The sequence below is a fragment of the Perognathus longimembris genome, chromosome 3 (assembly GCF_023159225.1).
Source record: "Perognathus longimembris pacificus isolate PPM17 chromosome 3, ASM2315922v1, whole genome shotgun sequence".
NCBI classification, from domain to species: Eukaryota; Metazoa; Chordata; class Mammalia; order Rodentia; family Heteromyidae; genus Perognathus; species Perognathus longimembris.
The window spans coordinates 81,796,146-81,823,520 of record NC_063163.1 but is presented as its reverse complement, the minus strand read 5'-3'; the positions used below and the strand labels follow the sequence as shown (position 1 = coordinate 81,823,520).

The following is a 27,375-nucleotide window of genomic DNA, read 5'->3' as shown; positions in this document are numbered from 1 at the left end:
AGCTGCTAGCTTTTCAGAGCCTGGCCATGGAGAGGCAGCCAGAGGCCCGGAAGGCTCGGACCGTGCGCTCCTCCTCGCTCCCTGCCTCCCCGTCTTCGTCCATGTCTCAGTACGCCCCCGGCTCGGGCCTCGTCAAGGGGGCTCTGGACGGCAGCAGTCCCGAGGCTAACACCGAGGATGACAAGACGGAGGAGGACCTGCCCACGCCTAGGAACTACCTGTGGCTCACCATCATCTCGTGTTTTTGCCCCGCGTACCCCATCAACATCGTGGCCCTGGTCTTCTCCATCATGGTAAGTGGGCTGGGGACCAGAAACGCCCCGGGAGGAGAGACAGTGGAGCCTGTGCTCCCTTTTGTCGCCGGCGCCGTGCCCTAGCCTTTCGCGGGCTCTGGGGACTCCCCGGTAGCCGGCAGCACCTCCCAGGCGCGCTCCTTGTGGGGCTCAGCGTGTCGGGCCAAGCCTCCCGGCCACTAACTGCCCCTTTATTTCAATAATCCGCTACTCTCCAACTCGCACAAGTTCGGCTTCGCACCCTCCTATGTCCCTAGGCGCAGCCCCGATCTTCACCCCACTTTTCTGGCGCCCCAGCGCACCCCGTTCTCTGAGCGCGCTGGCTCTCCTCGTCCCCCGCGCCGCCCCGCCACGCGCTCGGCTCCAGTGCCAGGACGTTCTTGGAGGGCCCCCAGCGATTCCGGGCGTCCCCTCCTGCCTAAACACGGCATGAGCCCTCCCAGGCGCTTGCCTTCCCTTGCCTAGGGGCGCCATCAACTCTCCAGCGACCGGATCACACCTGCCTCCTCCCCCAGGACTTTCTTGTGCACCCCCTGCGTGCCTTCCACCAGTGAAATGCACGCCGGACCGGCCTTTCCTTTTCTCCCAACGTCCCATCGCGGTTGCTTCCCCCCCACTTTCATCCACCCCTGGAAACCCTATCCCTGCCCGTTCTCAGACATCCCTCTGCCTCTCTGCCCTAGGGACGCCACCGGGGCGCGGGGCCCGGAGCTGTGCGCAGGCAGCCCCAGGGTCCCTGGGGCGAGATGGATCAGCCCGGTCCAGGACCCTAGCACTGGTGCTCCCTCCCCCACTACCCACCTTGCCTGTGGTCAGGAGAGCAAACTTTTTTCCCACCAAAGACAGTAGGGATTCCACTCGGAGATGGAGGCAGCCACCCAAACTCCTCTCTCAGCAAGTCTATTTGCACATGCTCAATGTGTCTCGTAGATACCCATGGAGATTCCCTTTGCACCTGCAAATTGCCCTCCCCTTCAGTTTGGCTGTGTGAACCAACATTTGCGCTAACTGCTGAAGTTCAGGCTGTTGTGAGCATGTAGGAAATATATGTAAAGCACTTAGTAAGAACCCAGCAAGGCATCATCATTATCACCATTATCACCACCATCATCATGGTCTTCACTTAAATATCACTACATGAGACCTGATCACTGTTCAAAATCAAAGCCCTCCACAAGCTCTATCTCCACTTTCCCTGTTGCTTTCATTCCAGGACACTTCTCTCCTTGCCACATGCCTCTTTCTTTAGTATGTCCATGATCTCTGACCTCTGTTAGAATATAAGCCCTAGACAAGGGATTTAGCCATTCTGTTTGTGGCTGTTTATACAGTGCCCAGAAGAGAACATGGCATGTGGTTGGACTTACTAGATACTTTGACATGCAGGGAAGGAAGGAAGGAAGGAAGGAAGGAAGGAAGGAAGGAAGGAAGGAAGGAAGGAAGGAAGGAAGGAAGGAAGGAAGGAAGGAAGGAAGGAAGGAAGGAAGGAAGGAAGGGTAAGAGGGAGGGAAGGAGGGAGGGAGGGAGGAAGGGAGGGAGGGAAGGAAGGGTGTTAATAGTGCTCAGTCATGATTGTCTCCTGTTATTTCCCCCAAGTGGGAAGTGGCAGCCAAGAGTCAGGTTTCTAGGACCAACCAGTCAGTTTCCTCCCTTCCTGCCCTCCTCAATATCCAGTAGTGGGTTTTCTGCAGAGCTAGGAGAGGTGTGACAGCACCAGAAGTCTAGGTTGGCACTGGCACTGGCTCTCTTCCTGGTTTTTTCATGAAGCTGTAAGCCTCCACTTGGTAGGGGCAAGGTGGGTATTAATATTGACGCCTAGCATGTCCAGAGATGGTGTTTGTACACTCTTCCCATAGAAACCTCTCTTCCTAATTCCCTCACCACCAAGTCTTTTTTTTTTTTAATGGTTTCATAGAAAGAGACCCAGGAGAGAGATAGAAGGACTATAGAAAGAGGTGTGTGTGTGTGTGTGTGTGTGTGTGTGTGTGTGTGTGTGTGTGTGGCTTTAATGTCTTCATCTGTAAAGTGGAAATGGGAATTTTGTTTTGTTCTGATTTTGTTGAGATAAGGTCTCACTATGTTGCTCTGATTGGCCTTGAACTGTGTCACCCAGATTGGCCTCAAATTCACAACCAACTTGTATCAGCCTCCACAGCGTGACAGCACCCAGCTTCTGAGCATGGCTCTGCATTAGCAAAATGGTTACAAAATGCAGTATGTCTGCACTGTGGTAGGCAGGTGCACTGCCTGTCAGGCACAGGGGTAGATGTAGAACCGGAAGACACCATATGTCACCTGTGAAAACAAGCAGAACAGAAGACAGCTGAAATTAAATTCTAAGCTTTGCTCTTCCCAATGAAGCAGCTTGGATCTGTGCTTGACACATTTCATGACTAAGATTCCCCAGTCTAAAGGACAAAGAAGAAGAAGGTGTGCAAGGGGAAAGTTGGCCTTCTTCATTTTCTGTTGTTAGTAGTCTAATAGCATAGTCTGGTCAAATTAAGTATGAAAAAGAAGGAGGGTTTAGTGGGTCCAAAGTCACAGGGCCACATCTAGTGATGACCTTGCTGGCAGCTTCCTGAGATAAAGCAAGGCATCACATAGCCAGTGACAGGTAACATGCAAAAGACCCAGCCGTTGCTGGGCATAGTCACACATATCTGTACTACCAGCACTTGGGAGGCTGAGACAGGTTGAAGTCAAGGCTATATATACAGTAAGACCCTGGTCTAGAAAGAGAAAGACTCAGACAAACTAGGTTTATAATAGACTCATTAATGTATTAACCCACCCCATGCAGAAATGGACTTATCCATTCATAAGGGCAGAGCCCTGATCACCTCTTGAAAGCCCCATCTGGTCCTACCTCTTAACATCTCATAGTGGGATTCCATTCCATTGAGTGGAGAGGGGGTCACACTGTACTCAAACCAGAGCTGCACCTGTCCAGTCCCTAGGCATGCTCTATCACTAAGGTGTCTGTGGCATTCTGTCATGGCTAATTTCAAATTCCATGGCAAATTCAGGTACAGCACTGATGGCTGGGGGGGGGGGGGAGGGGAGCAGGGGTTCTTGATGGGGGATTGGAATGTTTGGAATGTCTGAGGAGCTTCGTGGTGGCTTCAATGATTTAAGCTAGCCATGGCATTTGGGGGCAAAGAGCCGACATACTAACACCCTGTAGGGCTAAAGAATGAAGAACTGAAAATACCAATTTAAAAATACTGTAAGATAATTAAACCGAGGGACATATGGATGTGTTGAAAATATGGACAAGGCTGAAAATAGCTCCCAGAATGGCACAAAAAGGCAATAGAAGCCCAAAGGTCCTTTTACAAATGTACAATGTTGGAACTGATGCTGTAGCATAGAACTACTTTGGTAAAAAAGCCACACGAGAAGGCATTGTTTAAGCAGAGGGCATCTGTGTCCCTCCTGCTACCTCATGAGGAGCAAAGCATCCTGGGCTAATGGTGCAGCATCCCACAGATAAGTTCCAGCACAACATGCCTTGTTTAGGGACCCTGATGAGTGCAGTATGCAACCTGTGTTCACCCAGAGGGCTACACATCTCTAAGACTGGGCGATGGCTGGCCCCTATTGCACCTGCCCTTGGTAAGCAGAGCCCAGGCTGGCTTTCAGAGGTCATCTCCACCCCTAATATGCCAGCTAACCACTTCCTCCCTAACCTGGACAGAGACAAGAGACAGACTTACTTGCTCTCTGGTGAGTTTACACAGAAAGACTGCAGGCAGCAGCCTGCGTTGAGAGACCAGAGGTGCAATGCTTGAAATGGGATCAGTGGAAAGTCAATGTGTGTTGAACAGGATACTTTGCCCCCAGCTGACTGGCTCCATTTCTCTGGAACCCAGACAGGAGACAAGGAAATTTCTCTCTGTGACCAGTTCAAAGGAGTCCTTCAGAGAACTAAGGAAATACACAGCTGATTGTCCTACGACCTCACAGTCTGACACGCTCCATCCTCATGCACAATACTTTTCAGAGTCCCACATCCGAATATGAAGCAGCAGCCAGTGATGTTCCAACATTTGAAAAGTTCTCCTAAAACAAGAGACATGAGGCTTTAATAAAGTGAAGTGTAAGAAAACAAGTGAATTCTAAACGTAGAAGAGATAATGAGCACCTTCAGAGAGATAAGGAACTAGGTCAAAACCACAAGACAGAACAAGTTGAAAAACAGAACAATCAGAGAGGTAAAACAGAGTGCTTAGGAAATAAAAAATACAAAACAGACTTTAAAAAAAAATAGAGTAATAGTTCAAGCTGAGAGAGCCTCATGTCATGCAAAACTTAAAAAGATGAAAATATGGAAACAATCTAAGTGTCCTCAGTGGATAAACGAATATCCAAAATGTGACATTCACAGACAATGGAATGTTATTTAACCAATAAAAGGAAAGCAACTCTAACACAAGCTACAACCTGGATGTATCTGAAAGACATTATTCATAAGTCAAAGAAGTCAGTCACAAAATAGCAGATATTATATGGTTCCACTTATATAAGTACCCGGAGAAGTCAAAGAGATGATTCACAGAGACAGAAGGAACAGAAGTAACCAGGGGCCAGTGGAAGCATGGGGAATTGTTTAATAAAGAATTGTTTCATGAATGAATTTCAATTCTGAACAGCTCCAGAGTGGACAGTGACCATGATTGCATAGTACTACAAATGTGCTTATTGCCACTGAGTTATGTGCTTAGAAATGGTTTAAATGAGAAGTTTTTAACTCCCATTTTCTGTGTAGAAAACAGAAATGTTTCTCATCTTCTTCTCCCTACTTTAACCTATAATACTAAAATATTTTTTAAATCCTTGCTAAAACCTGAAGACAGAAAAAAAAGTTGCTTAAGTGATCATTTACATATTACCACAATGAAAAATAGTCAAGAAAATAAGTTAAAATTTGACACTAATTCCCAGAAATGTAACATTTCAGGACAGTTTACAGAAACAAAAAGAAGAAAACACAATGTGGAAATTATCAAATAAATAAAAAAATAATATACGAAAAAATCCACAGATTAAAAGCATGCCCCAATACCCAATAAAATGGAAGAAACAAGATGGACATAAAGACATACCATGGAGAATTTCAGATATCCAGGTATAGGATTTTTCCTAATCCTATAAGCTTCTTAAAGAAAAAAACACACCACATAAAGGCTCAGGATTTCAGATTTCTTATGCATAATTCAGGAAACTGAACAACAGTGGGAAGAAGACCACCTCAGAATCCCAAAGGGAAATCACTTCCACCTTTGAGTCAGCCACATAATCACCCAGAGGGACAGCAAAAAACAAGGACACACTCAGACATTTAAGATCTCAAAGAATTGCCTCCCACCTATCTTCTCTCAGGCAGTTATGGGGGAGTGAACCAAGGGAGTCAGTCAAGACAGACCAAGACATTGGCGCCAGGAAATTAATCCGACACAGAAAAGAGGTCTAGAGACACACTCCTCAGAACAAGGCAATCGCTCCCACAAACCCACAGAAGACTTGGCTGATACTGGGTGGCTGGCCCAAACCCACTGTGACAATCCATTCTCTGGGCTAGGGCTGGCCTGGCAAGTCACAAACTGGTCCTGAACCCACCACACCTGCTCTGGAAGACACAGCTTGTGGTCACAAGGAAAGTAAATGCCCACAGGATGCAAGACAAATCAATCTTGGTGTCACTCCACCAGGGGCTGCCCTTCCATCCAGGTCGGGTTTCTGGTAGCCCACAGTTTGGTTTAGAAGAGAAGCTCTCCTTATTTTTGGTAGTTAGGGCAAAACATGGAACTAACAGGTCTTGGTCCATACAGCTGGCTCAAAGCTCGATGCTCCCTAGATAACATGGGAGTGCCAAAAATTATTTGTCTGGTCTCTCTCCATGGGACTTCTTCAACTTTCCCTGGTTCTGCCCATGTGATCATCACCTATAATGAGGGGTAGTAAGTTTATGGCTCATAATCCATCTGAATGACTTCTTCTGTGCTTGGAGCTCTAAATAGCATCCAGATGATAAAGGCCTTGAGTGAAAGATTGCTTCATTTCAAAGCTGTCTCAATACCTCAAGATTAAAGGGATCCACATCCTGCCCTGTAGGGTCAGCTACTTTTGTAAGTTTCATCCCTGGGAGGGAGAGCTTGGCTACTGGCATTTGGTAATGCGGGAGTCACAGAAGCAGTGGTAGGAGTCCTTTCAGTCCTATGCCACTGGCGTAACACTCACCTCCACTTTGAGATGCTCAGCTATGTGTTCATATCAAAGAATGTAACTGACAACCACATGTGAATTTGCCAATAAAATGCTAGAGTGGCTGGATCTGTCATAACATACCCACTGTGCGTGGGTATGAATAAATGAACAAGATTGGTCACTAATGGATGTTTCTTGAAGCTGGGTTACAGGAACAAGGGGATTTATTATTTTACCCCACCAATTTACATATTCCTTTGAAGTTTCTATAATAGAAAAGGAGAAGAAAGGAAAGGAAAGCCTTTCTCCTGAAATCATTAAATGCTGCTCCGATAGGAAACAAATGGAAAAGAAAAGAAAAAACAGTAACCAAGCTGGGCACTGGTGGCTCAGGCCTATAATCCTAGCTACTTGGGAGGCTGAGATCTGAGGATCACAGTTCAAAGCCAGCCCATAGAGAAAAGTCCCTGTGAGTCTCTATCTCCAAATAACCACTCAGAAGCTGAAAGTGGCACTGTGACTCAAAGTGGAAGAGCACTAGTTTTGAGCAAAAGAGCTCAGGGACAGCACCCAGGCCCTGACTTCAAGCCCCAAAACTGAAAAATTAAAAAATGCTTCTCGGGCTGGGGATATAGCCTAGTGGCAAGAGTGCCTGCCTCGGATACACGAGGCCCTAGGTTCGATTCCCCAGCACCACATATACAGAAAACGCCCAGAAGCGGCGCTGTGGCTCAGGTGGCAGAGTGCTAGCCTTGAGTGGGAAGAAGCCAGGGACAGTGCTCAGGCCCTGAGTCCAAGGCCCAGGACTGGCCAAAAAAAAAAAAAAAGAGCAAAAAAAAATGCTTCTCAAACTTTATAATCACCTGAGAATCTTATTCGATATAAGATAAGAATAGCAAAATTCAGGAACTTGTCTTTGTGTCCTTTATGCTTTATATCAGATCTCTCTTCACCAAACTGCAGAAGAGACTTCCTATATGTAATTCCCTCTTTTAATGCCTTTCTTTGTTCTGTATATTTCTTAGAGTTATATAGTGTGGCTATTAGTACAGTAACTGTACTAATATTATAACTCATTACATGTGTCGTTAGAACACTTTCATATGAGCACAATTCTTACTTATTCCTTGCAAAGTCTTTGTAAGGAACACTGGAAAACCACTGTCTCTGTGTGCCCAGGATAAGAGAGAGGCTGGGAAAGGTGGGAGTAGTGGAGAAATCAAACATGACAGTCCCTTCCCCGTGTAGCTTACAGTCTGCACTCAGATGGCCAAGGCTCCTCATGCGCAGACATACACTTAAAGCTCTCTCTTCCAATACATTTGCCCGTCTTTGAGGAGGATCATGCAATGTCCTCAATCAAACCTGGCAGAATTCCTCCTAAGCTTTCAGCTTTAATGATAGACAGGTAAAAGGACAACTCTCATTTGTCCTTGATGATATTTATGGAAAGAAAACAACCAAAATGGAGCACTATAAGTCAGGAAACAGCAAAGACACTTGCATATCCATGTTCATTGCTGTACTATTCACAATAGCCAATGAAAACAGCCCAGATGCCCTCCCAATAGATGAGTAGATCAAGAAAATGTGGTACATATACACAGTGGAATTTTACTCATCCATTAGAAAGAATAATATTATGTCATTTGCAGGGAAATGGATGGAGCTAGAGCAAATCATATTAAGTAAAATAAGCCAGGCTCAGAGAAACAAATGGTACATGTTTTATCTCATATGGGAAGCTAGATCTAAAATACAAACTGTGCATGATAATACACGCAGGGCTAAATGCATTTACAAACAATGAAAAGGAGGGTATACTTAAGGGAGGAGTCCAAAAACAGAACTCCCCTGAACAAAACTAATACCAGGAAGTATAAACTTGTTTTAGGGGTGGGGGGGGTGCACAGGAATGGAGGGAGGAAGGGTGAGCAAATGCAGTCATTATATTCAATGTATTCTATGTAAAGAAATGAACTATGTAATGGAATGGAAAAGGGGAAAATGGGGGTGAATGAAGGAAGGGGTGATGTTGACCAAGAAACATTGTACTCATCACCCGACTTATGGAATAGTAGCCCTTTGTACAACTACATCAATAATAATAATAATGCCAGAATAGTCAAGTGAATCCAAAATAAACACAACCAAAAGTAATGGCCAAGCAGAAATGAGTTAATAGTGATGGAAGGGGAATGTACTTGCCACCTGGAAGCTGGTCTCTGAATCCCCAGCAGTACCTTTTAGGCACAGAAACATAGGAGACAGCAGAATCTAAACAAAAATTCTCCAAGTCATCTGAAAGTTTAGGGACTGTTGGGGAAAAAAAGGCACTAAGTGCTGACATACAGTGAGCTATTTTGATAGGATCCTGCTCTCTAGGAGTCTAGAATCTAAAACACAACTGATCTATATAAAGTTCTCACATCTGGACAAAAGGATGTCAGACTATCTTCAGGCACTGATTCTGTTCTATAGGTTTGGGAGAAGGGTAGAGGGAGAAGGATAAGCAGGAGGGAGACAAATGAGAAGATAGTGAGACAGGCAGACAGACAGGCAAGCAGACAGACAGACAGATGAAAAGAGAAAATCTCATTTCTCTCTGGAGTAAAGGAATAAATAAATGAGGATGTCTTGGAAAAGACAAAAGAGATAGAGTAGGTAGGAGACACTTCCTAAAATCAGGATTTCAGTACTGCAACTCAACAGATCAGAATATTGGCATGTTCACAATAGCCAATAAAAGAATTCTAAATGCAAGTGACAGATTTAGGACGTGTAAGATCTATACAAAGAAGATTTCTCCAAGAGACTAAAATAGAAAAATATCAACTAAAAGGACAAGTGTAATATTACATACTAGATGTTCGCCCCAGCATTAGTCCTGAAGTAATTTCTAAAGTGAAGCGTATGATCATAACAGCCTGGTGCTCAGCATTGAGTAACAGCTTAATTAACATTTGTTGTTGTCGTTAAAAACATAAAAAAATTGTGACAGCCATAAATATTGATTCCAATTTAGAAGATAGGCTAAGTAAACTATAACACATCTGTGTGCAACACAGAATGTTACACAACTCTCAGAGCCATGTTTTTGGAGGGTTTCATGATGTCGGGAAATGCTCAGTATAAAGGAAAACAGGATAGAAAGCCAAATCCTGGGATCCGTGAATTTGCACTTACTTATCAATTGAAAGTATACACATAGTTTTGTCTATATACTCAATATTTGAATGTGCATGGGAGAAGAAAAAGCTAGAAATACTCCCAAAGGTCTCTAGACCATGCATATGTTAAGCAAGTAAACAAGATCCTTTCTAGAAAGTGGTAAGCAGTGAGAAGGGAATAAGCAGGAGTTGTGAGAGGAAAGGACCAGGATTGATGAGTGATGGAAAAAAGAAATTTGATGTTGGGAAGGGTGGTGAGTAAGGGTGAAGGAAGAGAAAGCAGGCATAGGAAGGTATGGGCAGGGCCAATAAGTGCAAAGGCCCTGGGGGAGCAAGAAGCTTTCCAGCATGTATGTTATGCCATGTGATCTGCTTAAAATGAATCTAACTCCCCCAGACAGGAAACGGAGGGTAGAGCAAGGCCACATAATCAAGAGCTAGGCCTTCTGTCACTCCATGAAGGGTGTCACAAGAGTTCCTGGCAAATCTTGCTACTCTGGTCTGAAGCCATCCAGCTCCCACACATCTCATGCCAATTTACAATTTGCCTTTTCTTCAACCCTCATTCTACCCTGGAACTATGACTTAAACTAAATGAACCATTGCAGAGCCGGGGATTCTTTTGGGTCCAGGTTTAAACAGGACTTAATCAACAATCACCCAGGTCTGGCTAGTTCTTACCCCTGGCTGTGAGTTTGGTTTCCTGTAAAATGTCCATCTGTGTTTCAAAGGGGGTGTGTTTCTTGGGTGCCCCCGCAAAGCCTCATCTGCATGGCTGACTGCCCCTTCCAGTGGGCACTTAGGATGCACCTAAGCCCTGCTGCCCTGTCTTGACAGAACATCAATTTCTCTGGGAGCCCTAGAGAAGCAAAAGCTCCATCTCAATTTGTTTTGTTAAAACAAATGATAATAGTGTACAGGTCAATGTTGTTGTTTTTAAATTATACTCAGAAGGTTGTACAACGGTCACCACTACTCAATTCTGATAAATATTCATCATTCCAAAAGGAGATTTTTACCTTGTAACCGTCAGGTATGGTGACACACACCTGTAATCTCAACCACTGAGGAAACAGAGATATAAGTATCAAGGTTCAAGGCCAGCCTGGGGAAAAGTGAGGGACCCCATCAGAAAATGGTCATGGCTTAAGTGGTAGAGAACTTGCCTAGCAAGTTCAAGGCCCTGGGTCCAATCCTCAGGATCACCTGGGGTGGAGGGGCAAAAATTTCACACCAGTTAGCAGTCACTCCCCGCCCCTCTCCCTGCCCCCAACCCTCCCTCCACCCCTCTTCTTGCCCCTAGCCCCGCCCCTCTCCCCCCTGGCGGCCAAAGTTTACTTTGTGGTTCTATAGACTTGTCTACTTTGGATACTTATATAAATAGATTCAAACACTACAGAGCCTTTCATGTCAGGATTCTTTCCCCTTTCGAGGTTTACCCATGCTTTGCCATATATCAGCTCTTCCTTCTATTTCCTCCAGGGACTCACATACACAAACCAGGGCAAAGAAGAAAGGAGAGTCTGGGAGGAATCTATTCAGCTCATGGGAGGAAAGAGGACACCGAAATCAAGAAAGGCTTGAGTCCTATCTGAAAAAAATAATAATAGCTAAAGCCAAAAGGGCTAAGGACATGGCTCAAGTAGTTGAATACCTGCATAACAAACACAAGACCCTGAGTTCAAACCCCAGTACTGGCAGATACACAGACAAAAAAAAAAGGATGTCTCTCAGAGCAATAAGAGGCCAAAGGAAGGTCAACTGAGGCCACCTGAGGTCCCCTTCCCATCACTCTACCCAAGTGGCCTATACTCAATTCCCTCAGGACATGATCAGATATCAAGAAATTTCCAGAAAAGCTATTTCACACTAAGGTGTCATTGGCTGTTCATTCTTTACTCTGTCACCAATCCCATGTCACAGAAATTATGCCTGCTGTATGTATCAAAGAAGAGAATTGAATGGCAGAACTCTTAAATTTATTTTAATTGAGGTCTTTTTTCTGTTTCTTTACACTGGGCAAAGTCCTAAAGGGGAAAAACTGGGCAAGGAAGGTTTAGAAGACAGGAAATATAGTTAATAGCTATTTTACTCTCCTCCTCACAAAGCAGCTATTTAATAAAGTCAAATAAGTGCTGATTTTTCTTGCTGTGTTAACCAGTCACTGCTCCAACTCATTTAACCCAAAATGACCAGGAGGCTAAAATAAAAACTTACTAGTAACCTCTCCCACCACTAGCATTTGACATCTGGAGGCCAATTTTGTATGAAAGTGAGTGCAGGAATCGTGCCCAAAGGAATGAATGAATTGTCCACAGTGACATTTGTCCCAACCCTCAGGGAGACATTTCCTGTTGTTGGGTTTCTGGTTTTTTATTTTTGTCAATGGCCAAAATGTTACTGTTAGAATCACATCAGCTATCTAGTGCTGGCCTATCAAATAATACATAAAATCTAGCTCTGAGGTTCCTTTAGACCCATTCAAGCATTATTTTTGTAAGGGCATTTGCTTACATTTGTAACACCATAGCAATTTGCCTTTGAAAGGTGACATTTGCTTGTAAGACTCAGAGGGACTCAGGACTCTCTCTGAAAGACACACAGAGTTCCCTGATTATAACTTGGGGAATAAAGTTGCTGATACTTGTAAAAAGCAGTTCATACAGGGACTGGCACAGAATACATCCTCCACAATATTCCATTAGTGTAATTATTACTGTAATATAGCTCCTAGCTCCTTTTCCTCCATCCAGCCTCATGTCTGTCTGTCTGTCTGTCTCTGTGTCCCCTTGTCCCTTCTCCTTTTCCCTCTTTCTCACGTGGGTACCCCTGCTGCTCTTCTCTCTTCTCTAACCCTGTTCAAGCCTTGCTCCTTCTCAGCTCTTCCTTCTCTCCGTTTTCCTTGTCTTAATAATATTCTGAAGTTGTCTTGTCTATTTATAGGTTTACTCTTTTATTTCCAGTATTTAACTCCATGAGGGTGGGGAGCAGTGTCTGGCACATGGATAATTTATGTCTGGTTAATTAATTAATTAATGAGCAAAGGAATGAATGAATGGATGGATCAATGAATGTGTACGAACTAATGAATGGGTGTCTGGATAAATGAATGTGTGGATGTAAGAATGAGTGAATGAATGAACAAATGCTTGGCCATCTAAGACAGCAGTTCTAAACCCAGCCACTCCTCAAACCCACCTGGAAAACTTTCAAACCAGTGCTGGATCCTATCTACAAAGACCCTGATTAAATTGTTCTGGTATGGGGCTTGGGCATAGGAAGATGTTACAACCCTACCCCCAAGTCATTCTAAAGTGCAACCAGAGGTGAGAAGTCACCAGAGCTGGGGAATACACACAGCAGAGTTCCGGGGAGCTCTCCCCCCCCACCCCGCCCCACACTGGCAGCAGCCACCAGGTCATGCTGGCCCGCTCTGGGTATCATGTGGGAATGTAGCAAGAGCTCTGCACTAAAGAGCAAAGGCAGAGTTCTTCCCACATTTTCCTGGCTCAGGACAAGTGGTGTATCTTTGCCATTGGGTATAATGTGTCACGAATGAATACGATGTTAGATCCACCCTCGGGGTGTTCCGATCCAGTTGTCAGAACTTATGGAATCGCTGTAGTGTCTCCTCCTTTGGGCTGTGGATTCCAGGAGCTACTGGACCTTCAGACAGGAAATACGCCTCAAGACCATCTCACTTCTTCCTGCTGCAGCCTTCTTGGGGCCCAGCATAGAAACGGCAGCTTCACGCCTGGCTGCTGCACAATTTTCCTTTCGTGGGTATTGGGTATCCTGTGTCCATCCAAGGAAGGGGGTATAAATAAGCTGTAAGTGACTAGAGGCAGGAACCATGGCGTCATAAGTTATTACTACATGAGAGGGCATTGACCCACTTTTCTGTTGAAATGTGACCTTTACCGGCTCAAGGCCCCTGACCAACACCTGATGCTCTTAGAGGGTTTGTGCTAACTGCTCCAGGTTGTCAACAGGAGCCCAGGGTTAGAGCAAAGGGAAAAGGCATTGCAGGAGAATTCTGGGTCCCTCACAAAAATGTGTGATGGGAACTCATTTGTTGTGTATTCTGGTAAAGGTTCATTTCCATCCCAGAGGAAAATAAAAACTGGGATGAAAGGAAAAGCCCTTCTCTGTAGCATCCTCTGTGGGATGAAGAGAGTCAGCAACCGGCTGTTGGATGTTCTGGAATACAAGTGTTTTATGAAACTATGAGATCAGAAAGAAACTCCAGGCCAGATCCAAGTTCCACCATTCTCAGTTACAGGACAGTGGCATGGAGGGTGACTTCGAAGGAACTTTGGAAGAAGGATTTCTTGGTGGTAATGGAACAAGTATGAATCCAGTTGTGGTATAGACACATAGCTGGATACTTCTGTATCTCCGTTATGGTCAAGGTTACTCAACTGAGACAACTGACTTACAAAGAGGGAAGGCTTATTCCAGCCACAGTTGTCTGGGCCCGTGATGAGATAGCACACCACGGCTCACCATGTGGAAATAATGGTGCTCATCTTACAGAAGTGAGGGGTAGGGAGGGGAAAGAATGAGCCCAAGTGAAAAAAAGAGAAGGGTCCTATAATCCCCTTTGAGGACAAACCTCCAATGGCCTAACTTCTTCACACTAACCCCACCCCGTTTGTTTGTCTGTTTGTTAGCAGCACTGGGGTTTGAAGTAAAGGCCTTGTGCTCCCTACACAGGCATTCTGTCACTTGGGCCATGAGCCCCCACCCCAGCCTTTTCAATTTCACTATTTTTCCAATAGGGTTTCACATTCATGACCATCATGGAGCCCAATCTTCCTATTTATGCAGCCCATGTAGCTGGGAAGACAGGATCACACTACAGTGCCCAGCCCTTTGCCTAGGCTGGCCTCAAACATCCTCCCTGTCTGCCATCCTACCTATTTCCTCATCTTTGTACCCATCAAGATGCCACCTCTTAAAGATTCTAGCACCTTCCAATAATGCCATGAGATATGGACCAGGCTTTCAAAACATGGGCCTTTGGGGAATGTTCCAGATCCACCTGATAACAGAGATCAAAATATTTAGAAAAGGAGGGGAAAGGTTTTACTTAAAAGGAAAGGTAACTTCAAACGGGCCAACTAGCTAAATGAAAAGCACAACACAAGTATTTAAAGAAAAGAAAAGGCAAAGTTGCCAAGGTTACCAAGTTTTACATGGTAAGACATAAAGCAGTGTCTTTCTCAAGAGTTTATCACATCCCAAAGAAAGTAGCCCATGCTGAGACATCAGCTTTGCCCAAGGCAGGGATGAAGTTGTCTTTGTGGAGATTTGTGGGAAATGCGTGGGTTTTAATGCATAAGGGATGAGGATTAGACAGGCTGACTCCACTACTCTTGATGTATCTCAGGGTCAAATTGTTTCTTTCTCCTAACCAAGATACGTGTTCTGGGTCATTATGGAAGAGGGAGGGGGGAGTGTCTGTATTCTTTGCTTAGGATTCATAGAAGAAAATGTGTAAGATGCAAATGCACTGAAGTGTTAACACTGGGTAAGAAGATTAGGGAATGAGCTTTACTATTTACCCTCTATGTCTCTGCAGCACCGAAAGGCTTTTCATGTTCACAAACTGTATGGGTAATTTTTCTTAAAGAATAAATAAGATCACATCAACTTTGAATATCTAAAGCCATCCTAATTCTCTCCAGTTCTCCCTAAACCCTATGGGATAGCTGACATTCTAAGCTCTTCAGGAGGGGGAGGTGATTTATAAAACATGCATTTTCTCTAAAACCCATGTCTACCACTTTAGTCTGTCCCATCTGCCAAAATCCCTTGGTGTGACATCCCGATTAGAGAAGAAAAGAAATGGCAGTAAAGGGCGGGGCCTGTAGCTCAGCAGCAGAGCTCTTGCTGGCAGGCTGGAGGCCCTGAGTGCCTGAGAAGAGAATGGCATTTCCATGCCAGGGAATTACCACCCAAATATTCTGGACAGAGATGCTGGAGATGGCTGCATGATGATTATGTAAATATTCTTAGTGCCACTGAACTGTGCACTCCAAATGGTGAACGTGATCAGTTTTTATATATAACCTAACAAAACTGTACACACACACACACACACACACACACACACACACACACACACACACACACACAGAAAGAGAGAAGGTGCCTCATCCACACACCAGCCAAATCAGAATCTCTCCAGGAGGGAGCCCAGATAGCTCATTGTTTTCAGTCACCTAGGTAATTCTAATGGGTTCCGGTTGAGAACTCCAAGATCAGTACTCAGAACTCTAGATTTAACCTTGCTAGAAGTCCTTGATCTCGTGTGTACATAAGACCCTTGAAACCTGGTTACTGAGTCTCCAGACTATAGCTGACAAAAGCAGCCCAGCTCCAAGAATGAAGAAAGGGTTCCCGAAGCAAATGATTCTATAGTATAGTGGGTGTTTCTCTGGCTTGGAGTCTATCTTTCTAATCACCCAGGGACAATTATTACTGAAATGATATCAGAGTCAAGAACAGAGGCTAGGGCTGGGAATGTGGCTTAGTAGTAGAGTGCTTGCCTAGCATGCATGAAGCCCTGGGTTCAATTCCTTAGTACCACATAAACTATGGCTCAAGTGGTAGAGTGCTAGCCTTGAGCAAAAGAAGCTCAGGGACAGTGCTCAGGCCATGAGTTCAAGCCCCAGGATTGGTAAAAAAAAGAAAGAAAGAAAAAAAAAAGAACAGAGGTTCCTGATGAAATCTACAATTCACATCACTGGTGCAGTGTCCCTGCATACAATTCTTAAATATGCATGCTAGTCAGCTTCTTTGGGCTGCAGTGCAATCTGGGGGGAGGGAACAATCAGTGGGATTACAGAAAGGACTTACTATAAGGGAATCTAGCAGCTCTGGGCCTTCCCCTCAGCAGCAGGGATTCTGTGAGCACTTGATGCTACTGGCTTGGGGAGCTACAAGACGACCTCAGCACACTCATATTTTGTAGGGAGACAGACATAGTCATGCACCCATTCAGTCTATGCATACCTCCCTAGTTCCTGCAATGTGCCAGACATGACTCAAAGCACTAGCAACAAAGACAACATGGAAATACTGAACAAGTTTGGCCTGGATGCAGAATCAGGAAGGATGCTCTGCTGAGTCTAGTAATAACTCATGCCACATCCTGGGGAAATGTGAGGGCAGAGAGGCGGAGCTAGTATGGCTGGAGATGGAAGGAGGAGGACATGTGTCAGGGTACCTCCTGTCATTCACCAGGGCCACATATTGACAACAGAAAGTCATATCTATGGGCACCAGATGACAGCCTTGGCTTGGGCAAGCCATGCAAGCTACATGCTGTAAGTACTGCCCCCAACGCCTTCAGTCTGCACGAAAGCAGCCATTGTCAATGGTAAACTAATGACTGTGGCTGTCTATGTTCCAAAGGGAGCCAGACACCAGTGGCTCATACTGTAACTATAGCTACTCAGAAGGCTGAGATCTGAGGATCATGGTTTGAAGCCAGCCTGCGGCAGGAAAGTAAGTCCATAAGACTCTTTTATCTCCAATTAACCACTAAAACAATGCTGGAAGTGAAGCTGTGGCTCAAGTGGTAGAACACTAGCCTTGAGTACAAAAGCTTAGGGAGAGCATCCAGCCCTGAGCTTAAGAACTGGCACCAAGCTGGGAATATGGCCTAGTGGCAAGAGTGCTTGCCTCTTATACATGAAGCCCTCGGTTCGATTCCCCAGCACCACATATATAGAAAACGGCCAGAAGAGGCGCTGTGGCTCAAGTGGCAGAGTGCTAGCCTTGAGCAAAAAGAAGCCAGGGACAGTGCTCAAGCCCTGAGTCCAAGCTCCAGGACTGGCCAAAAAAAAAAAAAAGAACTGGCACCAAAAAAAAAAAAAAGAAGAAGAAGAAGAAGAAAAGGAGGAGGAGGAGGAGGAGGAGGAGGAGGAGGAGGAGGAGGAGGAGGAGGAGGAGGAGGAGGAGGAGGAGGAGGAGGAGGAGGAGGAGGAAGGAAGGTGGTAAAGGCTGAAGTGGATCCATGGGTTATAGCTGGCTGTCTGCATAGTTTGTTCTAGAGGAGAAGACACATGCTTTCATTCTGCAAATAGGTACTGAGCTGTTTACTGCCCTATGCAATACAGACAAGCACTCCTAGGCACTGTAACCTTTTAAATACACTATGGTACACAATAAAGTAAAAATAATCAGGAAACACACAGAAGGCAGTTAGGGTCAGCCTTGCATTCAAAGGACGGCCTCCCGGAGGTCTCAATATCCATGTTGCCTGCCTGGTAGCCTGGCACTGGGCGAGTGGTCACCTGGGTCCTTTAGAGCCTCTTACAGTCAGGTCAGGACAGTCAGATTCCTCGCCCTTTTCCTTATGAGTCGTTTGTGGTCACTGGCTCTTTCTTTGTGTCCCCCCCAGTCTCTGAACAGCTACAACGATGGAGACTATGAAGGAGCCAGGAGGCTGGGGCGGAACGCAAAGTGGGTGGCCATTGCCTCCATCATCATCGGCCTCATCATCATCGCCATCTCCTGCGTAGTGCACTTCACCAGGAAGTAAGTCTCGAACACCTCAAAACCAAAGGGGCAGCGGCGCGTTTTCCTCTTGCGGCGGTGGGCCACACAGGCAGGTGGAAATTCTCTCTCTGCCCAAAGCTCCGGCAAGCCTGTAGCTGTTCTGGGTAGAACAGGGGTGCACAGGCTCAGCTTGGCACAAGCACAACCATCTTGAGTTGTAACCACTATGATTTTTCCCAGAGTAATCTTAGTCAGCTTTTCTCAGACCGTTTCTCAGCAAACCACAAATAGAAAAACAAACAAAACCCCATCAGAATGCCATGCTACACTGGCTGGCTCTGGGGTTTACCTGACTCTTTGATATTATCTCAAGATAAATCAGGTACATGGCAGAAAAAGTGTAGATACTTTTGTCCTAACCCACAAATATGTCCCTCATTCTGATGCAAATTGTGGGGGGTCCACTGGTGTCGCTGTCACTGAAGAGACCACTATTAGTAACCCCAATAAATCTCTGTGCCTAGATGTCTGTGTTCCAATAAAACTTTATTTACAAAAGCAGATCTCTGTCTGCAAGCTATAATTTGCCAGCCTCTGATCTAGAACAGGCAGTATCTCCAGGCTAATTCTGGAAAATTGAAGATCAGATAATATCAGATGGGCTGAAGTCTCAACCTGTCACTTAAGCACAGAATCAAGTGACTAAGGCTGGTCACATAGTTCCACCTAACTGCCAGAGGGTAAGATAGGAGAGTAAAGATTGTTAAAATGGTTCTTTGCCTGACTGTGTATCTTCAAAGTGATTTCCCACGTGACTTTGCATTAAAGCAGCCTAACAGTTTTTAGCTTAAGGACAGAAAAGTCACCATGTGCTTTTGGTATTGCCACAACCTTTCATAAAGAGATGGATACTGTTAATATTTCTCTCTGGATTTGGACACATTTCTTCTGACTTCTCTAATTAGCTAAGATGAGCTTCATCTGCTAGGCTCAATGACACTTTGACAGAGGACAAGGTGATGTGATGACAACCCAGCCCAGGAAATGACAAGCCCACATCCATCTCCATCTTGCTGTGTAAATCCAGGCAAGAGAGGAATGCAGAGAAGCTCTTTAGTTTTTCTTCCAGAGCAACACATCAATTCCTATGCCCCTGACCAGTGTACTCACTGAACTGAGAGAGAGAATCCCTTTTTTGGCTTGGTTGACCAAAGAGGTTTACCTGGGGTGGATGAGGGAAGCAGGAGGCATCCCACATCCTTCCAGATCAGCCAGCCCAACCTTCGCAACCAGGAGGGAAGCAGATTTCACACACCAACTTCCTGTAGTTTGACAAGCCACTCCCAGGAACAACCAGCAGCAGATGAAGAGAGTAGTTGACATCCCGACAGGAAGTGACCCAAAGGAAAAATGGCCAGGTGTGTTCAAAGAGGGAGGGAAGGACAGTGAAACATCAAAGAATCCCAGGGTTTCTTGAATGGGTGATATTGATGCTAGTATCATCAAACTGACTAATATTTGATGATACTGTTCCATGAAGAGGAAGGCAGAGAATTGATGTCAACATACCTGACTTCATCCTTTAAAAGAATTAATGATGTAGGCATGGCTCAAGAGGTAGAGCACTTGTCTAGTGAGCACAAGGCCCTGAGTTCAAACTCCAGTGTTGCCAGGGAAAAAAAGAATGTGTGTTTGTGTGTGCACACGTGTGTGTGTGTATAGTTAATGGTGCAATTTTTGTAACAGATTACCTGGGCCAGGTACCCACCCCTTACAACTTACTCATCTTTAGCCAATCATTGAACCCAAACTTGGGTTTCCTCAGCTGAGATGTGGAGAATGACTGTAAATGCCAGGTGGAGGAGCACAGCGCCCATGCAGCTTGGTGGCTGTGCCTTCAATAACCCCTGAGGGTGCATGGACCTATCCCATTATCATTCCCAGTATCAGCATCACGGGGAAAGGACCTCAGACAACAGCCTAGGAAAACTTGAAATAAGTTCTTATCCAAGTTCCTCCTCCAAAGATCCCAGGTCACTAAAATCATAGGTGAGCTCCAGGAATCTTCATTTTTCATCTTCCACTCCAGGGACTCACATCCTGGTGCTGAACAGTGCCCTTGTGGTCGCACCTTGCTAAGCTGACTCCCTCCCAAGTCCCAGGGGAAGAACATACTGACGGCTACTGTGAGCAGTGGTCAGTTTTCATGGACATCAGCAAACACCTCATCCTGGTTCAATGTGTCCAAGCCAGTGCCAAGGAGGGGAGTAGGGTTACCACCCAGTAGAGGTACCAGCCCGAGGCTCTGTCCTAACACCCTGGAAGTGAGGACTTCCACAAAGGGCCAAGCAAATCTGACTAGGAAAGACACATGCTTTGAGATGGGACCGAAGCCAGGAATGTGAGACTTTTCTGAATTTCATCCAAAATGGCAGTTTGAAGTAAACTATTCCCATTTAGAAAAGTTGTGAAGTCCTTGTCTTTTAAAATAAAAGCTGGGAATCACTGAACAAAACATCCAATAGCTTTGGATAGAACACTGTGTTGAGCCAACAGTTGTGCTCTGAGCCCAACAGTCTCCATCTGCAGGTATGGCTCAGGTGGGCAAAGAGCCTGCCCAGTGAGCCCAAGGCCATGAATTCAAACTCCAGTATGAGAAAGAGAGGGGATGAGAGAATATGTGTACAATTTCCAAGTGCATATTTATAGAGATTTATATCTAGCTATCTAATTTTGGCAGTGCTGGGGTTTGAACTCAGAGCCTCATGCTTCCTAGGCAAGCACTCTACCACTGAGCCATGCCTCAGCCTATAAGTATGGATTTAAATGCAGAAAGAAATGCCTGAAGAATGCATACAAACTGTGCTAACTGTACTGTTAACCATAGGAAAGGAAAATGAGATTCAGAAGTGCTCTGGGCATTTTGGTACATCTGTGCCATTCTGATTTTCGCATGGGCCACATGTAAACTAAAATGTACTCTCCAAATAGAAAATATTTCTCAAAATAATCCAGGCTTAGACTTAAAAGTATTCAGGCCTGGGTTGAGAATATGGCCTAGTAGCAAGAGTGTTTGCCTCCTACACATGAAGCTCTCGGTTCGATTCCCCAGCACCACATATATGGAAAACGGCCAGAAGGGGCGCTGTGGCTCAGGTGGCAGAGTGCTAGCCCTTGAGCGGGAAGAAGCCAGGGACAGTGCTCAGGCCCTGAGTCCAAGGCCCAGGACTGGCAAAAAAAAAAGTATTCAGGCCTGCTAGCCATCCCAGCCTTAGGTGAGCCAAGGTCATCTCCATCACACAAGAAAAGCCCACAAGTGGGGCTGGGTTGCCCATCTTTATCTTTCTCTTTCTCACTCTGTCTGTTAGCTCCTGAAGAGCCAGCAGGCTACTGCAAACATTGGAGGACAGTCTCCATCCACACACACCCCAAAGAAGTTTCTGACGAATGGATCCGTTGACTTGAGACTGTGAGATCTTTTCCTCCAGGACTCTCCAGAGGCAGGTCCCTGGCAAATGAAGCAGCAGCAACAACAGAGAGTCCAAAATTTAGGGAATTTAAGCAGCACAGCCCATCAGCCGACGTCACTGGACCATCGTGATAGAAGAAGGCTCGCTGTCTCCGCTGAGCGAGGTTCTGCATCCATTCCTCTTCTCCAGAGACAAACTCTAGATACAGCATGACTCTTCGTGGGGCTAGAGGTCAGGGTCTAGGGAAGCCATGGATGCCGCTGTTTACAGTGTCACATTCAAACCTCTGCACCATGGTTAGAGTTGTACAATGCAGTTGAATCATGGGTGTTGTCTTCTCTTTCATTTTTTTTTTTCATGTAGGTGCATTTCAATCTTCGGTAACCCCCCTAGTCCCACCTTCTATCAGCACCTGCAGAGTTCACCAAAGACTGGAAGGCTTTCTGGGCTTTTGTGTTGATCCCCGTTTTCTTCCATGAGCCTCCTTTTCTTGCTTGCTCTGCACTCAAACAGAGTGAGGACATGCGTTGGGGGCTGATCGCACAGCTTCTCCAGCCCAAATCTGGGAAGACGCCAGCTGTGTTGATGGAATGTGCTTGCTTGCTTTCTTGTTTTTTCAAGTCTCAGGTTAGAATTTTTACTTTCCTGGATGCCACATGGAAAGACCATTTCCTTATAGCTATGCCTACTTAGGAGCAAATGTCCTGGCTTTGTGACACCATTCATCTGCCAGCCACAAGGTCCCAATGCATGGTTCTGCATAGCCTGGATGGCTAGAGAATTCTAAGCAGTTCATAGGCACAGTGTTAAGTCATAATGAGTCACCAAGAATGCTTTCCTCTTTTGACTCTTTTTCCCATTGTGATGACAGCAAGGAGAATGCCTCTGTTTAGAACTTCAAGGACCAGTAGGTCCTTCCTGCCTTACCATGGCTCTTCCCATTTTAATGAAGAAGGAACAGCCGAGTGTGTGGTGGTCTATCTAGACAGGATTCAGTGGTGTGTTTTGTTTTCATGGTGTTATCTTACTTATGACATTCTACTCATGGCTTTCCACAAATAGATGCTCTCTGTCATTTCTGTTCAAATGATTTTCCAAGTGGACTTAGAGACAAATACCAAGTTGTGAGTGTAATGAGTGATATGCATATATACATACGGTGAAGAAGACTTCGCCAACTCATGTTAGAAACCTAGTGCTAAGGAACTCTCATAAGTGAGAGAGGCGGCTGCTTATTCACACTGAACAAATAAGAGGCTAAGTCAAAAATACCTGTTTTGATGCCCTCCTCTTTTTCACCATTTACTAGCTATGCAAATTGATTTTAGGCAAGTTTCTTAGCTTCTTTGTGCCTGTGGAAAATGGAGATAAGAATGTCTGCCTACGCACCTCACACTGTTAGGAAAATTAATTGCCATAATGGATGTGCCCCATGGGGAAATTCTAAGTGCTATTCAAACACAACGCATGGTTCTTCGATGATTGTGACTCCCGGGCAATTGTGAAAATACTGGACCTTCGCCAAAAATAAATAAATAAAAGTTGATGGACACCAGACTGAACCTGTCATTTCCCCAGACATCTGCCATGAACCAGCACGTACCAGGAGGCCCCTGGTCAGGGACACAGGCCTTCGGCACCCAGGGATCCTGGTGCCATCCCAGTCTGCTGGGACTTCTGACTTCTGCCTCTGCCATCTTCTTGTCTCTCCCTGTGTATCTGGCCCCTCAAATCAAGTGAATCGTGTTGCCGAGAGGCAGAATAAAAATGGTTTAAAGCAATCCTGTCTATTGTGGTGTGTCAATTATGTTGGGGGAGGGAGGGCTCTCCATCGTTCTAGACACTCCCATAACTAAAATGTACTCAACTACCCCAGCCTCCTTACTTAGAGAAAACCACACAGAGGCCAAGGATGGAGCTAGAGAGCCATCTACACTGAACATAGGATCTAAAATTCCCTTTTAGGGTATTTAAAATATTAGTCCCACTAAAGTCAAAATAAAACAAGAAAAATCCTGTCGGTGAGTAGGACCCACATGGCTAAGCAGGGGCCAAGTACACTAGGCTCTGACAGCAACCAGGCTCCATTCTCTGTTAGGAAAAGATTGAGCTGGCACATAAGCCAAGAGACTCTTTCCATCGGCCAGTGACAGTAACTGGTTAGTCAAATAAGTAGAGATTTTATTGTTCATATAGCTGAAAGCTCCAGGGATTGCTTCAGGTATGACTGGGTCTTGGCACTCGATATTATTAAGAATTTATCCCTCTCCATTCCTCAGTCCCAACCTACTGGATCTGCTTTAGTTTCATAGTGATAAGATGGCTTCTAACAGCTTTGAACTTCTTCCTGCCAGCTTAAAAACATTTGGGAAAACAAAGTGTTTCTTCCTTAATTGCTCCAGAGGGGGAAGGGGGCAGTGCAGATAGGTTCAATTCAAAATAATGCACAGTGGATTGAAGACAGGAACAAGTCCGTCAGAATTGCATACTAGCCATTAACGCACACTGACCACTGACCGCTGTACTGAAATAAATGGGTGCTATGGCCAGAGGTGTGTGGGGGCGGGGCCCTGAAGTCAATATTCAAACACTGGAACTGAGTATGAGGTTAACTCCTCACAACCTTTCTAGATTCAGGGTGTGTGGAGGGTGGTTCCCCCCCGCCCCCAAAAAAAAAACAGAGTGCTTTTTTTACCAGAAAGAAAGACAGATGTTGGGTAGAAGAGAAAAAAAAATACTGTCCATGTTAAGCATTCTTCTAATTTTACCTAAAGGAATCTAATAGCTTCAGATTTGCTTCTGGACCTGGCCACTATTCATACAGTACCCGTACAACTACAGGTACTGGGCTGGGCTTCGGAAATTACAATGGGATTAAGGGAGAGCCTCAGGACAGGTGCTCCCTGTCTAAGGGGAAACAGGTACACATTTAAGAAACAAGTAGAAGGAAGGAAGAAGAAGGAAGTAGAGGACCCAGGCAGAGGCATGAACCAAGGATGCTGTAGCTAGTGACTTTGCCAGAGGCTGTGCATGAGGAAGGGAAGGTTCTGAGAACAAATGTCCCTAGTCCTGCTCTCTTTGCATGGATCTGGCTGAAGTGACACAGCTCTTGAAGTTGCCCTGTCTTCGCCACAGTTATGGGCAGAAACAGTTGCAGACATTAAAAAAAAAAAATCGCTGGACTCAGCTCCTGGATCAGCAAATTATCTTGGCCTACAGCAGGACAGCTGCATTCAGCAAAACAGTACCATGCGTGTAGCTTGATACGTAACCCTAGATCCTTCTAAATATAAGAGACAGTTTGGGGCCAACGGTTATAAAAGGAAAAAAAAGAAAAGGGAAAGAAAGTCTCTAAAATAGTATCCACTTTAATAGGGTTACTATAAATGCTGAAAGAAAAATACTCATGGAGGTCAAATATTGGTACATGGAAAGCTAATTTACAAGAAAAAGAAAAAAGAAAGAGAGAAAAAAAAATTCCTGAACCCAGGTATTTTTGAATTCCAGTTTTGACAAACACCAAACGAGGCATCAGGCTGCACAAGCAACACCACTGTCATTTTCTGGGAATGCCACAGCAGGAAGAAGTTCCCTTCCCAAATCAATCGGTTGGTTCTGATGGAGATTCATTTGTCAGAGGTCAGGATGGAGAAGAACAGGGCTTTTCTTGGCACACTACTTGGCTGACTGAGTTTCATCTGGGTCAGATCTACAGTGGCCCAGCATGATGGTCTCCTCTCTAGCCCAAGTTGAGGCTTTGCCAGTGTACCCACACCCTCACCCTGGTTCACTGGTGTGTCCTACCATTTCACTTCTCCCAAGTTGTTTGCACCTGGCACTGCCACCAAGTTTGATTCCTCAAGAGTGACGTGGAATCCCATGAGTGGGAACGGGCTGTGGTCTGGTGTGGGCCTAAGTATTGGGAAGAACTTATAAAAGGCCATATTCCGTTTACAAAGAGGCAACAGAGGGCCTGCTGCCTGGCAGGAAAGAGGCTAACACAAATCCTCACACCTGGAGAAGGTAAAGAAATATTTCTGAGCCATTACCAGTATTCATTATAAGAGCCTCCTTATAGGGCTCATTGTGTCCTAAGTTTCTATGGATGCTGTAAAAAGTATGCCAAACAGAGAAATTCACTGTCTTAAACCATTATCTTAATGGTTCTGGATGTCACAAGCCTGAAATGGGTCTGAGTCAAAATCAAGATGGTGTAAAGAAGGCAGAGAGGCCTGCCTAAGGTGGTAGAGTACCAGCCTAGCAAGCTTAAGGCCCTGAGTTCAAACCCCAGGACTGCCAACAAAAACAAAAACAAATTTAAAAGAAAAATAGCATAGGGTTGAGTTCCTTCTTAGATGCTCTTAGGGAGACTCCCTTTGTTGTATGGGAATTCAGTCACAAGAAACAGAGAAGCCACATTTTGAGAGGTAGAATTGGGAGTCCTATTGGAGTGCTATGGCTACAGGTGGACTCCTGTCACAAAGTTATGCAGCCCCTCAAATACACTTAACACTATGCCATGACAGTAGTAAAGCAAAGAAAAAGCAGGAAAAAAATACCAACAAGCCAGATCAATTCCAATGGAGAGCTGAAGTGGGACGCCATGGTGACCGGAGGAAAGCCAGGAGACAAGAGACACGAGGCATGGCATACTGGCTTCTGAGCTGGTTCAGGCCTAAACAGGGGCAGGGGCAGGGGGCAGGGTGACATGGGGCTCCCAAGTTCAAGGCATAGGACTGACAAGTCCAGTAACCTATCATCCAAGTCCTACCCCTGCCTCTAGGAATTTAGGCATGTCCACCACCTGGGGGTGGAACTTTCCTGCCACTACCATGAAGACAAGACAGCACCAGTTAACAGCTAGACCCAGTATTGTTATTTCACCTTTTCTTGCCTACCCACCTTCTAGAGTCTCCCCTCCATCTTCAGTGTCAGCAGTGACCACTCAGCTCTTTCTTACTGCATTTCTTGTTCTGGCTCCTACCCTGCTTGTCTCTATTCAAATGGGCCCTGATTGTTACATTGCAACCATTGGATAATGTGAGATACTCTCCATATTTTAAGGTCAGCTGATTAGCAACATTGATTCCAGAGGCTCCCTTAATTCTCCTGTGTCTCAGGGCCTAACATAGTTATAGCTTCCAGGAATTGGCATAAGAATGTCCTTGGGGGACTATTATTCTGCCTACCATCCTCTACATTCATATCTGTGCCCTAACACACACACACACACACACACACACACGCACGCATGCACACACACAGAGACTAAGAGACAGAGAGAGAGAGCACGAGAACCAAGGTGACTGTAGAACCTAAACTAAAACCCATTATTCCTTTGCTGAAATTCAACAAACCCACTTAATAGAATAAAAAGCCCCACTTTCACCATGGCCTAAAAGCCCTTAGGGCTGCCCCTGAAATCCCCCCATCCTCCCTCTCTCCCAATGCCTCTAGCTACACCCTGGTCTTCTCCTTATGTCTCCAAACAAATGGAGATCACTCCTGCCTCACAGCCTTTGTATCTGTTGTTTCCTCCCATCTCTAGACCAATCTTCACAATCCTGGCTCTTCCTCATGCCCCAGGTCTCTGCGGCTCAGGGAGAGGCTGGCACATCCCCACTTTCTTTCCTCCATGGACTCTTCATCTGTAATTTTCTTAATTGCTCAACCATTTATTTTCTGTGTTGTTTTCTTGTTTACTGTCTGTGGATTCGCCTAGGA

General features: G+C 45.3%; 1 protein-coding gene across 1 annotated transcript; it reads left to right on the top strand.

Annotated features, from left to right (window-relative positions):
- Positions 1-23,424, top strand: Tmem233 (transmembrane protein 233). Its single transcript, XM_048340912.1, has 3 exons — positions 1-293; positions 18,084-18,220; positions 21,550-23,424. Exons 1-3 carry the CDS (start codon positions 27-29, stop codon positions 21,554-21,556), a joined length of 411 nt encoding a protein of 136 aa, XP_048196869.1. The 5' UTR covers positions 1-26; the 3' UTR covers positions 21,557-23,424.
- The last annotated feature ends 3,951 nt before the right edge of the window (positions 23,425-27,375 follow it).

Bases quoted from the DNA above. Each gene is read 5' to 3' on its own strand.
- Tmem233 (XM_048340912.1), top strand. From the start codon at position 27: ATGGAGAGGCAGCCAGAGGCCCGGAAGGCTCGGACCGTGCGCTCCTCC. The intron at 294-18,083 runs GTAAGTGGGCTG...TGTCCCCCCCAG, and splicing joins CCCTGGTCTTCTCCATCATG to TCTCTGAACAGCTACAACGA.